Consider the following 16,603-nt stretch of genomic DNA (forward strand, 5'->3'; position numbering starts at 1 on the left):
AGTTCCTACACTCTAGAAGAGTGATCTAAAAACACACACTTTATATGAAAGATACTTGCCATTGCCACACATCCCCGGCAGATTCATGGCAATTAATCGCTGCTATTTCTTGTTCAGTGCTTCACAAAGTGAGATGTTAGCAAAACCCATGACCAATAGTTCTCTGGAAAAACCAGCTCCTCACATTAAGCTATTTTGAAAGCTCAGCCTTATTTCATTTTGAGATGGACCAGTAACTGTGCCTACATTTACTGTTAACCAGGGGATGCAGCAGCTTCTCAGAAGGGCATCATACATCTACAATTATGTAACAAGAACAAAGAACACTACTATGATCTTTGAGGTCTCTTCCAACTTTGGTGATTCTGTAGTGAAAGTAGATAATCTGTATAATCTCATTCTACAAATGAGGATCTGAGGTTGAGGGACAGCATGACAGTTTTGTTAGTTGCACTGGAAATTTAGTAGCAAGAAACAAAGACAGGTGCAAGTAAACTATGACCATAGCAAAATGGACCATTCTCCTTGCCTTATTTTAATAACCTTTAAAAGCTACTGGGAACTTTGGGATCACCCTGAAGCCCTACCTAGTTAAAAAAGCTTTTACTAATGAGCACATCAATGCAAATTGAATTGATAGATTAAATCCACAGCAGAACTAAGGAGGAACAGAAGCAACTTCCCATTTTAGATCAATACACATTAAAAGATAGCATCACAATGAATTCACACACAGGGCTGAGAAAAGCATTCCTGTGCCTGTTGACCCCACAGCCACACTGAGCTTTTCAGCCCACTGCAACAGCCCTATCCCTGTCTCAAAGAGGGCTTTATCAATGCCAACAAGCAGGGCCAGCTACACCACAAAACCTGAATAATCAAAACTTGTTTATTCCTTTGATCTACAGCATCATTTTTCACTCATTCATGACCAAAACTCACATAATTGGCAGATCACTGTTTAATCCAAATCTCCCAATAAGTATCAGACATATGGCTGGAAACCACACCTAGGTGAAAGTTTGCCAATGTAGATACAGATTTTTTTGGACCAGTCATAGTAGTATTCCTTACACATTCCCCAAAATTCATGGAAGGATAATTTGTAAACAGTGCTTCAATAAAGAGGAATATATAAGACTTAAGATGAGAAGTAAGAAGAGATCTCTCCTTAAAGCTCGAGTCCTGTAAGGACGATGTTTAATTTTCTCCTCCCTACTTCCATATTAATGGCATCAAGTAAGATATCTGAACCCAACTCAGCTAAGCTGCCACTTCCATTTAAAAAGGTCTCATGCAGCAGGAGTGTCTTATTAGAATGCCTTTGAAAGAGGACACAGTTCTTTATCAAGAACAGCCTTTGTCACAACAAATAGAAGTGCTGTATAAATGTCAGGATGCTTACAGGTGAATCAATTCCAGTAGTTTATTAACCACACAGTATTTCTCTATTATGATTTAGCACAAAGCACATTTAAATTGCCAGACTACAAACTCTTTGAAATGACCTCTCAGAAGAGAGCTGCTATGTTAGCACATCCAATGAGTTTGACTGTAAGCATTCCACCTACCCTACCTGCAGATAGCATTTACATAGTCAGAAGGAAGCAAAGCTGTGAGGTTCTACCACAGCAGGAACTGGGTGGAGATAACAACAGCAAAATGAGTGACAGCTGTCATTCCATGAATGACAGTAACTGACACTGAGAACATCTCAAGTTGGTTCTAATTCTCCCTTCTCCACTATCCGAGGACAACATGCTCAAGGGCAGAGGGCTCAGCATGGGCATCCCAGGGTGCAGCATTTTGTTCCTCTTGAACCAACACTTGCATCAAATGGAGGTTCTCAGATTATCAAATAGTTAACCTCAATTAAGGCTGCAAAGAGTTATCTTCATGCAGATAATTCAGATATTGCCCTGGCTGAGTTACCAGGACAAGTTAAATGGATGAAGATCACTTGGTGAGATCTGAAATATTTAGCTGACACCCTTATGATAAACAACAGAGACAAAAGGCAAAAACATTCAAATGCTTATCACTTCCTGTAATTCATAGGTACCACTGACACCATAGTACATCAAGTTTCTCAAGTATAATCATCTTGCATCATTCCAACCATCATTTTGTTATGTAATCAGAGAATCAGGTTGGAAACTGCTCAATAAACCTAAAAGAAATAGATGATGAGATTCCCCTGCCCCCAAAAGAGTATGAAGTAACTGGTTTCCAGGATATTTTTAATATAACATTGCTTTATATACACCTTTGTTTAAAGCTGAAATAGAGGCTGATGGTCTTACCTTGATGGAGGCGACATGGAGCAGAGTCTCTCCTTTGTAGTTTCTTCTGGCAATTGTGTTACCACCAGGGGACTTCAACACAGAAGGACTGTAGGGTATTCTTACTTGATCAAAAGTCTTAGAAGTAGGTGAGGTAGGAGATTCTGAAAGTGAAGGGCTGTTTATTACTTGGAAGGCTGCAGAGCTTCTTGTTTTCATTACAGTGTCAGAAAGTTTCAATGTAGAGGAAGACATCTGAACTGGTGTTTTGTGTTCTGTTGCTGGGGAGTTGGGACAACCCTGAGGTACCTCCTCTGCACAATCTGCTTGCCCTCCTGACTTCCTAATACTGCTCCTCTCACTTAGTCTTTGTCTTTTAGACTGAGATGTAACTGGAAGTTTGGATTGCTCCCTTCCACGTTTTAAGGGTGTAGCCTCCTTTTCTATTGACAACGACATTTCTGCAGCACTGTTTTTTCCCTTGCTGTCTTCCATGGGGCACATCACTTCACTGTCATCTTTCTTCTCTGAGGATTTTACTTGTGGTGGTATTTCCACATTTTCTGTGTTTATGGAGTCAGCATCCTTTATAGACTCCTGCTGAACTACCTCTTCAGGGCTGTTGGGTTCTGGAGGGCCCAGGACTACTGGTTGACTGCAGATGATAACATGCCTCTCCTTGGGAGTCTTCTCAAGTCCTCCTTTCTGCTCAGGCTTCTCTAAGCTCCACACTTTGTTTATGTCTGCTAGAATTTTCTTCTTCTTCTTCTGTGGCTGCATTGGCTTTTTTGTTGTTTTGGAGGGCTTATTGTGAGGAGGAGAAGGGAAGAAATCATAAACCGAAGATGTGTCCTGGCAGAGGTCATTACTTTTGGTGCCAGGCTGTCTCGTGTTCAGGACACATCGGATTTTTCTACTTTTTGGGCTGAACCACATTTTTATCTGTTCCTTCTTACTCTTTTTTTCAAAGCTTGACTCAGTTGTGGACATATCTGCCGTTGAATCTACATGCATCAGGGAAGAGGAAAAATAATTTACAGAGCACTCTTCAGTTGAGCATTGCCAAAGAAAGATCAAAACAAGAACTGTAGTAGCTGATGAAGACTAAATACAACCGATGAGTGCCTTCATTGCTTCTGAAGGGACAGGTGTAATTGCTTTAAAACAACTGGTAAGGCCACACGCCACTGTAAAGTTCAGGGATCCCAGTGCAGTTAAAGCTATCTGCCAGGCAAGCAAGCACCCTGGTAGGGACATTTCCTCAGCAGCCTGAGGTCACAACACAGCACACACACCAAAGATTTCTGACTAGATTACAGAAGAGAGAAGCTGGTTCTCACTGAGGTTTCCTTGGAAATAGGTTTAACAAAGTAGTCTGTGAATACACAAAAGAGCACAAAAACAATTTTCTAAAAAGATATTACGGTCCACATGAAGATAAAGGAGAAGAACAGACGCGAGAAAGCAAAAATAACATCCTTGAATGTTGAACATTCCTGAGGAATTCTGACTGACTCCACAGATGTAAGGAGATGAACCAGAGATATATATAGAAAATCTGCAAGTAATTGTGTCCTGTTATTTGAATCTTTACCTCTTGGTAGTAAAAAAAAACAACAAAATCAAAGAAGCTAAACATTTTGATGATCTCAAACATCTGATCTAGGCATAGTGGAGTTTCAGGGGGGTTGAACTTGATGATCCCCAAAGGTCCCTTCCAACCCCAACCATTCTGCAATGATTTCTTTATAAATGTGCAGTGGAGCAGTTTTGTAAGTGGCGTTGGACAGCACATTACAAATCAATAACCAAGATGATGGAGGAATATCCTGTACCCCTAGTGCATGAAATAGCAGTTGAGAACCACAGCTATAAATAGTGATTCTCAATGGCTTAAGAATAAATTAAGGAGCATGAAGTGACCTCCAAGTTAGACAATAATTTAAGTTGACAATTCTTTCAGTGAGAAAAAAACCTAGAACAGATCTTTTTTTAATTTTTTTTTTTTTTTAAAAGAACAGATTCCTTCATGGAAATCTGAGTTATTTTGGGTTGCCTGGACAAGTCCTCCAACAGCCCTATGAGGAGAGGCTGGGGGAGCTGGGATTGTTTAGCCTGGAGAAGAGGAGGCTCAGTGGTGACCTTCTTGCTTGTCTACAACTACCTGAAGGGAAGTTGTAGACAGATGGGGGTTGGTCTCTTCTCCCAGGCAACCAGCACCAGAACAAGGGGGGACAGTCTCAAGCTGCACTAGGGGAAGTTTAGGCTGGAGGTGAGGAGAAAGTTCTTCACTGAGAGAGTTGTTGGCCATTGGAATGGGCTGCCCAGGGAGGTGGTGGAGTCACTGTCCCTGGAGGTGTTCAAGAGGGGACTGGATGTGGCACTTGGTGCCACGGTTTAGTCATGAGGCCTGTGGTGACAGGTTGGACTCAATGATCTTTGAGGTCTCTTCCAACCTTGGGGATACTGTGAAATCCAACTTATTCCTTCTGTTGCCTCCAACCTCAGTGGCTATCGTTCACAAGTGTCTTTGTGACTTACAGCTGTCAGTGGAAAACCACTATTAATTTTTTCTGGTGAAGCAAGTTGGATATTATTTTTAAACAGAACTAAGAGCAATAATAGTGTTTTGTTATTGCCATTTTGATTTTTTTTTTAGCATGTTTAACAAGCTATACACAGTCTTGAACTTTAAAAATGACAGACAACAACGTATTACTTTCACTTCAGTGCATTAACTTTCTATGGATAATTCGTCTTCTCCATACCTTCTCTTCTGTTTTCGGTGTTAGTAAGTAACTGTAGCCTGTTTTGCATAGCAAGCTATGATGGTAAATTCACAGGTAGCAGACAAACTAACCCAAATTGCCTAGCTGCAAAAAAGAAAAAGTTGGGAATTTTGCTTAAACCAGCACTGAGTAGCTAGTAATTCAACACCAAAATAGATATTTGCAGTTTTCTTTTAAAGCAATATTTCAAGGTTATTTTTTTCCTCTATCTTGATTTAAATTATCCTACTTATCCTTGGAATTAAAATATAGGAGATATTAGGAGAGTTAGCTAGAGGAATATGCAAGACATCACACTAAAAGGGTCTTTAAGATTACAGCTTGAGGCTGCCCAATCAATCATTTAGGTATCTAAAGACAATCATCAAGTACTGAACTGCAGCTATTTGATTTTCCTGTAGGGCTCAGCTTGGTGCAACTGGGGAAAAAAGCACTGAAATGGAGACTGAAATCTCGTAACTATGTAGCCTTCAGAAGGATACCATGTCCAATTTCATTCTGACAATAACAGCTAAAAAAAAAAAAACACCACAGGAAGAGCTCCATTGCAAACAGATGCAAAATGTAAATGCTAACTGATTTTATGTGTCTTGCCTTCACTGTTGACAAAACCAGCAGATTTCCTTCTAAAATATTTACCTTGCTAGAACTATCAGTCACCTCCAAGTAAAGAACAAGACTGAAATCAGCATGGAAATGTAATTTGTGCGACACTTGTGATGGCAGAACCCTTTGATGTGTACAGCACAGTAAGACTTTAAAGTCCAAGTGACAAATTCAGTCAAAGGCACTGTCCTTCAGAAGTATGATCTAAGCATAAGAAAATTAAGTATTTACACTGGAAGCCATGTAGATACCACTTCTGAGAGCAAGAAACCTTGTGAAAACCATAACAGTTCTTCAACTGACCTGTTCATTACTGGTTGTTCAGCATGGACTTAGCAGTCAGGTTATTAAAAATCTGCTGAATATACAGCAAATAAATACTTTGCCAAGGTTATTTTTCCTCACATGCAACTACTTGAGGTGTAAAGAGTACGGTGCATGTTTTAGAATAGGGAGGCATTCTTGGAGCATGACTTAAAGGGCATCATACTGTGAAAGAGAGCCATCAGATTGAGAGGCACCCAGGGCATCTCCATGGCCTCCTGAGGAAGAAACTGCAATTTCTGACATGGTGGGTGCTGTCTCTCAATCATTCTTCAAAAATTCCTCACTTCAGAATACTCTGGAGCTAACATCAACTCTACCTGACCAGTTCTGCATAGTATGTGCAAAAAATGTTATTCTTAGACTTGGCTGCCGCTTTCCTCCATTTCCAAAACAGACAAGGTAAGGAGCACAAGTAAAAAGGACCTTACTGTTGCCTTCCAATATCTGCAGGGGGCCTAGAAGAAAGCTGGTGAGGACCTTTTTAGGGTGTTGGGCAGTGATAGGACTAGGGAGAATGGATCCGAGCTAGAGGAGGGTAGATTGAGATTAGACATTAGGAAGAAGTTTTTCACTGTAAGGGCAGTGAGACACAGGAACAGGTTGTCCAGGGAGGTGGTTGTGGCTCTGGGCACCCTGATCTAGTGCAAAGTGTCCCTGCCCACGGCAGCAGGGTTGGAGCTAGTTGATCCTTGAGGTCCCTTCCAACCCTGACAATTCTGTGACAAATGGCCAATTTACCCTCCCTGAAGATCTAATCCTTTCACAGACCCAGAGCTGTAACAGGTAGACAGGAAAAAAACCCAAGAGATACAGTGCTAAGAAGCTGAAAGGAAATTCTTATGGTTTAATAGGTAAATGTTCATTTATATAAAGAGGGTATTAACTGGTAGCTAAGTACATTCAGCTAAACTACCTTCACAGAAAATGGCTCACAGAAAAATCGATCCAAAGGAATTCTTTGTTGTCTTCAAGTTGGAAGCCAGAGCTCATGCCTCAATAGGAATGCAAAAAAACAAACTATATGTGATTAAGATTTAATTGTCTTTAATACATAAGAAGCATCCCTCCAAAATTTTTAGAGAAGCATTAAGACAAGGCGAATCAGTAAAGCATGCCTTACTAATTCTAGATTTCAAAGCATATGCAAGTGTAAAGGCTATCTGCAGTAACAGTATTAGAATCAGCTTGTAATAAAAGCAGTAAATTTAGTTTCCTTTACCTATTAAAAGTAACACTCATATACACAGTGTATCAATGCAATTCTCTCTAAATTAGACTTATTTGCTCATAATAAGCACAAGCTTCTTAATGCTGACACTTAATAGAGTTGAATTTCCTAAAAGGGCTGAGAACAGACAAAAATATTAGGAGATATGCAGTGCCTTGCAACTGGAGAGCTAGAGGGCTACATCTTCAAGTTCTGCTGCAGTGCAATAACAGGCTAGAGCAGGAAAAAGGAGCAATTAGAAAATGTGGTTTAGCTATCATTAATCTGCATCAAAGGAATATAATGATGCACATTGTGTGCCTTTCAAATTATTCTCTATTATGGGTTTCAGAACAGAAGTTGAGAAATCTCTTTGACAAACTAGTCCCTTATTAAAAATCAAAGGGAAGTGCTTTGGTACCATCTGTGCAACATTAGTGCCTTCACTGAAGAATGATTATTTTGCAAGTTAAGTATTCTGCATGGGGGGGAAAAGGGAGAAATTCCAGATATTCAAAACCTCATCTTTAGCTATTATGAAAAATGTCATAGCATATATGAAATGCAATGTAACAGGAGTTCAATGTCTCCTCTTCCACGTCAGTAAATGTGAAACAAAATTATGATACCATAAAGGCTAATCAAATGTTAACCTCCCCTACTGTCCACCAGCATCAACATGAGCTTTGGAAGCTTTGACCAACACCTGCAGGGTCTAGCTCTATATGAGAAAGGCAGAGGAAAGCTTTTGATTTGACTGTGTTAGAGTAAAGCAGATGATTTTACAATGAATAAGGTAAAATCATCTGTAAGTGGTTGTTGCGAAAATTTATGACAATCTCTCTTTTTAAAGAGCATCATACAGAAAAATCTGCTGAAGTATTTAGAAATTCACTACTGCAAATCAACCTTCTTCAGCTCTAGTATACTATATCCACAATTTGAGTTCTTACTAATTACCAACTTCTGAATCCTATCAACCCACCAGCTCAAATTCTTAAGATTTAATGTTACAGAGTCAAGCCATCTTAAGATTTTCACAGGCAACCTAGTTATGAAACTTCTCAGTTTCCCATTAGCCTCATAAAGGCAGTAGAGATCAGACAGATCTGCTCACCTTGCCACAGACTAAGGATAGAATGTCCCTAACGTGAATTAATTGTGAAACTCAACTTTGCCTACCTATTTTGTATTTTCTAACCAGTTTCAAGTTTTCTGCTTGTCAATTCCCCTTCAGTCACCCCAGTACTATTCTGTAGTGTCCTTTGTTCTGCTTCCCTTTAATTTAAAAGGGAAGTATAAGCTTTTTTGTGCACTCTTTCCTGAATTATTTGCTGCTGCTTTTTAGGAGGCACGTGCTGTTTGGAAATAATCTATTCTTATCCCAATGGAGTACAAAGTGAGATCCTTCTCATCTACTGTGGAACCCCAGGGTAGAGGGATTTTTATACTTGAAATATTTAACACGTGAGTTTAACCCTATGCTTTCCAGCCACAATAGTTCTGCAGGTTTTTTAAACACAACACACACACTTTACTGCGCTCACTAGGTCTGTGGAAGACCAAAAGATAGCCAGAATGGTGCATATGCATTAGAAACTTCAGAGCCAACAAGGGTCTCAAACAGAAGCCTTGAGACAAACCACAATTGTCTCAAAATAAGGCACATAGAAGAAATGTGCAAAAAGAATATAAACCAAATAACTATTTCTTTTCCAACTGCTTCTGTTCCTTTCCTCCACAGAAAGATTGATTTGTTTTTCAGTAGGTTTCCTTTACTGGAGCAAAAAATACAATTTCTGACCTTCTAACAAAAAGCTTAAAGACAATGTTGTTGACAGGAATGTGGCAGAAGTTCAGTGCCATAAGGACAAGACAGGCCCTGATCCTTCAAACTCAAGCATCTTCCACATTGAATACATTAAGTTCAAGACACATCTACAGGAGGTGACAGATTTGCCAGAGATGAGCGACAAAACTTCCTAAAGGAATTGCTCTCAAAACCGCTAAAGCTACAGCATCCTGTGATCGTCCATGCTACAGCACGTAACTGGCTTTTGTTAGAGGTGTGCTCATTTACTTACATATCCAAACTTTTTCTGACAGGGAACTATCTCCAGGTTTTTCCTTTAACCTCAATAAGAAACATTTGAAATCCTTAGTGCGCTGTGAAAAATACAAGTAATCAAAAGTAATCTCCCACGTCAGTTTGTAACTTCAGCTCCAAATAAAATGCTCAAACCTCCACCTCCTTGCTCTGCCTTAAAAGCAAGCAAAGGATAAAATGAACCTCATTTTGTTCTGTGGTCTAGCCACACCATGCAAATTTTACTTTGCAAGAACTATACTGAATTTCTGCTATAGTTAAATATCAGACCAATTTTTAAAGGGTAATCCATCTGTAAGTGTTCTTCACAATGTCTAATGTGTATTAATTATACTAAAATTTTGTATTTTACATGCTTTATTCATAACATATTCATTACAAATAGCTCCTCTCAGATCTTCTTCCAGTTCTGTTTTTAAAAGCTTTTGTCATTTAATATGTTTTCCCAAAATCCTATTTGAGCCATCACCTGTATTTTCTATGCTCCAGACAATTTAATCACCACGGACTTTTCTATCTGTGTAACATGTATCCCTTTACAGCTGGACATAGGCATCCAGCCTCCCCACTTAAATCCATTTTGATGTCAATGAAGAGCTACCCCACAAATGAATACAAAGGTGCTGAAGGGATTAGGCTTTGAAAAAAGGATCTTTAATTTAGACAAACAGATTAGGAAGCAACAATGAAGTAAGAATTGCCTCTTCTCTACCTGACAGCTAAATAAATGTTTTCTAAAACTTGGTATTACAGAAAATGTTCCTCACTGAGCTTGCAGAAGAGACATACATTCACTTATGCTTATTTCACTTCATTTTTTTTTTCCTACTTAGACATTCAGCTTAAAATTTGATAAAGGGATGAATTCCCACAGTATGATCTCTGCAATCATCCGGCACAGTAGCAATGACAAAATTTCATTCTAACAGACTACCTGACTGCTAGGGACCAGAAAATAAATGAGTTCAGACTTGCCTTCTTCCCCTTTTAAGCAAGGAACACAGATGACTTTTGTTTTTTTCTGTAAGCAAAAACCCTAAACTCAAAATTACTGGGACAGCACACACATCTCAGTGCACAAATGCACAAGAGGCAAGAGAATATATGTATTAATCTTCTAACAGGGTCCCCCTAAGGAATTGCACACTGCAGAGCATTACACATTTGTGCTCTCTTAAGAGCACAAGATTTGACAGCTCGTGCCCCTGGTTTGTGCAACTAGCTGCCACGTGACTTGGTAATCTATCCCACTTCTACTTAATTTCGGAAGGCAGATTCTAATAAATTATGGACTGACCTGCTCATGCAGATTTCTTATTAAACAGATTCAAAGAATGAGCAATCCATACAGACAGTTCTCTTCAAATCAAATTTTCCAAACATGATTTGGAACAGCCTTTCAGAATCTTAAACAGGGCTGCACTGCTCATTCTCTGTAAAGCCTGTGAAACGAGAGAGAGTGGTGTGGACTCGACAGCTGTCAGAGACCCAGGTTTGCTCTTACCCGAGGTGTCTGCCCCCAGCAGATGCTGCAGTTTGCCGCAAAGCTGAATCATGGTATCCAGCTGCCGGTTTACCTGTGCATCTTGCACCCAGGCTGGTACGTAACACACCGGGCATTCTGTGCCAATACAGTCACCCACACAAGATCTGAAAGTCAAATGTAAAAATCCATTATCCAGTAGAAGTTATCTATTGTAGTTACTATCAACCTTTTCACAGCTAAATGTTCAGCTAGAATCTCTTATTTTAGCATTGACAAACCGCTACTGTAAAGCCCACAGATGCAGGAGAGGACATCTTTATCACGGCAAGTGACAAGCCATAATTAAGTAAGCCAAGTCCAGAGCCTTGTCAGGACACTGTCATGAAAGACTTGGTATCTTGTGACTCCCACAGACTCACAAGCTGATCCAAATTTTCAAGGTACGCTAAAGCTCCACTGCTGTTTGTCTCCAGGTAGCAATTAGGCTTGAACAGTTAAAACTACACATTATTTAACACCTCAGCTAAAGGCAGGGTCTTCCATTTGTAAGCAAGTGAGAAGAGAGCCAAATGATAGCAAACTATCATCTCCACTTTTTCCTCCTTAAAATTTCCTCGCCATTGTGGAGTTTCACTAGTCCAAACACTTTTTTTCTTCAAGAAGTCCTGAGAGGATCGGGAGATGTTCAGAGCACACCATCACTTTTCTCTTTCAGAGCATTTATGTCAGATGATCAAGGTGGGGTGGGTGGGGAAACAGATGTACTCAGTAAAGGTCATTTAACACCTGTAGCTTCTAATTAATACTACTCTTCCCATGAAAGCCTAAAATCTTTTATTCATTTGACTAGTCCAGTGATTTGCCATCTGAACTGCAACATTCAAAGGTCATTGTTACATCTCAACTCCAATCTACCCTACTAAAGACAGGTTATAATTTCACTTATCCAAGGCTGAATTAATTCCAAAAGTCTCTGTTACCTTACCAAAATTTCACACACAGTTCTTGCCAAAGGCATAAAATTTAAGGTGAGCAGATCATGTTAAGACATTCAGATGAACAGAATGCAAGTAACATCAAGCCACTGCTACCTGGAGAGGAAAATCTAAGTCTGTACATCTAGTCTCTATAATCACATAGCCAGTTTGGAAGCTGACAGTCATACACCCCCTGAACTAATAGCATATCAGTTAACACCACCTGAATTACAAGTACCACCACTTTCCTTAAAAGGAGAGCTCTTTTCAGATCTGCTCTCTACAGTAGCATCCCTTCCTCAAACACAAGAGTATCACACCTCCAGTTAATTCCAAGATGAGAAATTTGGTATATAATAACTGCTGCTGGGCATGCTTTGTGCTTTAAATAGCCTGCTCTGAGCAGGCAAGGACCTGGCAGTTGAGACACTGCTATGATCAGGAAACCGAAATACAATTCTTGGCTCTGACATATTCTAGATGACATTGACAAATCACTTGGAGCAAAGATAAGAACCAACCAGGTCTCACTCTCAAGGAAAGTTGGCCTCAGGTCTCCCACATCTATAAAAGGCAGCTCCAAAGGAAATGCAGAATGACTTTGAATACCATGACATTTCCTAATTACCTCTAGCTGTTGGGTTTTTATAGTTAATGGATAATGACAGTAACTAACTTATAGTTACTCAGACAAAACTGCAGAAACTGACCTTAATAAATATCCCTGCCCATAGTAAAACTCATGCTGAGGGAGAACCAGTTACATTATGTGTGACCTGGGGGCCTACATGAAAGATGGAGAGGGACTTTATACAAGGTCACGTAGTGACAGGACACGATATAATGGCTTTAAACTGAAAAGAGGGTAGGTTTAGATTGGATATAAGGAAGAAACTGAGAGCAGCCAGACACAGGTATGGCTTGCCCCAAGAAGTTGTTGATGCCTTACCCCTGGAAGCATCACAATCAGGTTGAATGGGGTGTTGAGAAACGTGGTCTAATGGCAGAGGGGTTGAAACTAGAACCTTTAAAGTTGCTTCCAACCCTAACTATTCTATGCTTGTATGGTTATTGCAGTTCATTAGTTCCACATGTTTTACTTCCTATATCAGAAGCCAGCTCTGGCCATTCACCCCACTCCTTCCCAGACACGTCTGACTTTAGCAATGGATCAGAATCACTTCATGTCAGAATACTGCAGATTCAATTCCTCCTCTACCAAATTTATTGGTGATGAACAGAAAATTCTCATTAGCAGAATAACAGAGTTGATAAGAATTTTCCGCTTGTTAGCTGAAATGCTGGAATGCAGGGAGGGGGAGAGGGGTTGGCAGACAGCCTTTGGATAGATAAGGAATAACAGGATTTTTCAGTGATTCACTTCTGTTAGTCTTGGACAAGATGATCTTTTGTATAAGATAAAGGACACCTGCATGATATGTATACTTCTGCTATTTTTAGATAGATAAGCTTTGTATAGATAGGAAGCATCTGGACTTTTCTGTGAAATATTAACATACCTCTGTCATTATAGACAGATAACTCTTTGTATAAAAGTTTGCCCAAAACTCTCTGAAGACACACAGGTCTTTTGAAATTATTCTACCTGTGTCAGGTGCCAGAATAGAAGCATAATACAAGAAACTTACTGAGTCTCTTGTGTGTCTTTCTCTAAGTCACTGGTAAACAAATTAATCTAAATTTCCTTGGGTTTACTTAAAAAAATAGCTCCTATTCAAGATTCAGTCACCAAAGGACACATTAAATTTATGACTAAAGGGTCAGGTGTACAAGAGAATAGATCAGGTATAAGAATAACTTGGATAATAGCAAATAAACACTTTCTGGAGTAAGAAATAGATGGTAATGAATGCTTAAGACTCCTATTCCCTATTCTTTTCAGCCTGATCACTGCTAACTGAATCATCTTCTGACATCTTGAAAATGGCTCTTAAAGAAAAATTAAAATGCTTCAGCAAACAGTGGGCACCTTAGATCTATAACCTAGAATACACTGAGATCATCTAAAATAGAACCACTAGATGTGGTTTTATTACTAAATAATTATGTATATGACTAAGTAATTATTTATTACTAAATAATTATGTTTATTAGGCCACCCTTATGATACCTTTCCATATCCACACTACACCTGAGGGAAGGAAAAAAAAAAAAACCAAAAACCCAACATTTTATGAAGACAGATATGAAGATCTTTATAAATAACTTGTTCAAGATTCTAGGGGTTATTTTCCCTGGGGACAGGTAATACATATGGAATAAACAACCAAAAATTTGCTTTAGAAGGCAAAATCTTCTACAGCAACTAATGGCTAAAGCAGAAGAACCTGTCTGTAAGTAAATCAATCATTTGTGCATATCCATATGTGGAGGGAAGATGCTAAGGGCATCTGTCCCCTAATCAGTTATTCCCTAAAACCCCAGAAAGCCTTTTGCTAGTATTTCTAGCCTTTCAGTACTTAAAGGGGAACTATTAGAAAGATAGAAACAATCATCTTAGTAAGGCCTGTTGCAAGAAGACAAGGAGTTGGTTAAAAACACAAGAGGGGAAATTTAGACTAGATACAGTGAAGAAATTTTTTACAATGCAGGTGCTGAAACTCTGGAACAGGTTGCCCAGAGAAGAGGTAGAAGCCTCACCCCTGAAAACATTCAAGGTCAGGCTGAAGAGGACTCTGCACAGTCTGATTTAGTTGAAGACAGCCCTGCTCACTGTAAGAGGAAGTTTGGACTAGATGGCCTTTAAAAGTCCCTTCCAGCCTAAAACATTCAATGATTCTATGATTTTACTCTTCAGGCCTTCAATACTTTAAGCTCCTATTAGAAAGATGCAGCAGTCTACAGCTAATGAATACATGGCTGGGGGGCAGGGGCGGAGGATTTCCGCTGCTTTTATTGATATAGTAACTACAGCATTAAGAGGCAGAACTGAGTATCTAAACTGGCTTACAGTTACAGCCAGATAAAGATTAACCTACAGCAGAGGTCAGAAAGTCTCTATCCTCCACAATAAAAGTACAGGGTTTTAATAGGGAACTCCCATCTGTGCTGTGTAGAGAAACTGTTGCAGATACACGACTGACCTTTTAACTCCCCATGTCTGCCTTTGCATTTGCAAGCCATGAAGAGCAGTGACACACAGGACAGTGAAGAGGTTCCACTACCTTCCTTACGTGATGTTTTGGGGCTTGAACATTCCAGGCTCTGATAAGGTGAGCTATCCTAAGGCAGGCCAACTATCACCTCCTCAGCACTGCATTAGCACAATATGTGTCATGACTGTCTTTTTAAGCACTCGGGTTATTTGACAAACCACAGGCAGAGGTATTGATGCTATCTCAACATGTTTGGCAAGACATGAATATAAGAACTGCTACAGATCTGAAGGAAAAGAACCATTAGCACAGCAAGAGGCCAAAACAATGACAAGCAACAACCAATCCTCTCAAACTAAGCAAAAGGGGAAAACGTCTTCCCCACCTGCTCTGTTGGGTTTTTTTTCAAGTGAAAAAGAGGAAGGTACTGCAGGTGGCAAGAGGAACTGCAAGTTAGTTTTGCCTTCTATCTCACTACGAGTGAACTCCCCCTTCTGTCAGGCTGGGGGCTCCCTTCACATCCGGCCGAGCCTAAAGCGGCGCTCAGAAGGCTTGGCTTTCACTTCGGCAAGGCAAAACCCGCCCCAGAGCAGCGAGCCGGAACCCACCGCGGACCGGCGCCTCCCGCTTTCCTCTCCCGTCCAGCCCCTCGGGGCACAAAGCACCATCGGTGCTCGCCTTCCTCAGGCACCAGCCCCTTCCCCGAAGCGTGACAGCAAGGAGGGTAGGGGTCTCCGGGCACCTTCAAAGCGCCAGGGGCCAGGGAAGCGGCCAGGCCCCGCGCACCACGATACTTACAGGCAGAAGACGTGGTCGCACTGCCCCAGGGACACGGGCTCCCGCAGCATGCCGGCGCTGCGGAGAGAGGAAAAAGAAACGCAGGCTTTAACACACGCGGCCTCAAGGGCACAGCGCCAGCAGCAGCTGGGCCGTAACGGCAGCGAGTGGGAAGGGGAAGGGAGGGAGGGGGTGCCCGTTACCAACGGGAGCAGCTCAGAGCCCTCTCCAGCTGCCGTAGCGCTGCGCGGGTGCGAGCCCAGGAGGGACCTGGCAGCGCCATGGGGTCGGCCGTGAGAGGCCGGCCGCCCGGGGTCGGTTGGTTGCCGGAGCGGCCGCGCAGCACCTCCCGCATAGCTTCCCGCCACCGCTACTGCTTCTACTTCAAACTCCCCGCCCGCCGACACTGCCCAGGAGCCGGAAGCTACGCGCACGGACAGCCGCACTAGCCGCCGCCGTGCCGCTTCCCGCGCCTCGGCAGCGGGCGGGGGCCGGGGCGGGGCACTCGTGGAGGGAAGTCAGCAGAGGGAGGGCTGCCTACCAGCTTTCCTGGCGTTCCTGTTTGGGGTAGGATCACGGTATCATTTGACCTTGACATCATCGAATCCGACTGTTAACGCAGCGTTGCCAAGCCACCACTAAAACGTGTTCCTAATCACCACGTCTACACATCTTTTAAATACCTCCGGGAATGATGACTCCAACACTTCCCTGGACAGCCTTGACAACCCATTTTGAGAAAGGATTTTTGGCTAATGTCCAACCTAAAGCGCCCCTGGTGCGACTTGGGAGCATTTGCTCTTGTTTACTTGTTCACTTGGGAGAAGACTGCAACCTTTCATGTAGTTGTGGAGAGCAATGAGGTCCCCGGTCAGCCTTCTTTTCACCAGGCTAAACAATCCTAGTTCCCTCAACTGCTCCTCATAATA

At 41.3% G+C, this 16,603-nt stretch overlaps 1 protein-coding gene across 2 annotated transcripts in view; it reads right to left on the bottom strand.

The window, feature by feature from the left end:
- Nucleotides 1-16,064, bottom strand: part of BARD1 (BRCA1 associated RING domain 1) — a 47,174-nt gene extending 31,110 nt beyond the window's left edge. Inside the window, exons 1-4 of one of the 2 annotated variants that reach the window (XM_068138005.1) lie at nucleotides 15,878-16,064; nucleotides 15,696-15,752; nucleotides 10,823-10,968; nucleotides 2,304-3,286 (exon numbers count right to left, since the gene is read on the bottom strand). In XM_068138005.1, coding sequence (XP_067994106.1) covers nucleotides 2,304-3,286; nucleotides 10,823-10,968; nucleotides 15,696-15,752; nucleotides 15,878-16,029 — 1,338 coding nt within the window. In that variant the 5' untranslated portion in view covers nucleotides 16,030-16,064. Of the gene's footprint in view, nucleotides 1-2,303; nucleotides 3,287-10,615; nucleotides 10,742-10,822; nucleotides 10,969-15,695; nucleotides 15,753-15,877 lie in introns of those variants that run through there. The other variant, XM_068138006.1, reaches the window with a different exon arrangement.
- Nucleotides 16,065-16,603: the final 539 nt, after the last annotated feature.

Source organism: Melanerpes formicivorus, unplaced genomic scaffold, assembly GCF_026170545.1.
Source record: "Melanerpes formicivorus ecotype bairdi unplaced genomic scaffold, bMelFor1.0.p_v2 SCAF_5, whole genome shotgun sequence".
Lineage (NCBI taxonomy): Eukaryota > Metazoa > Chordata > Aves > Piciformes > Picidae > Melanerpes > Melanerpes formicivorus.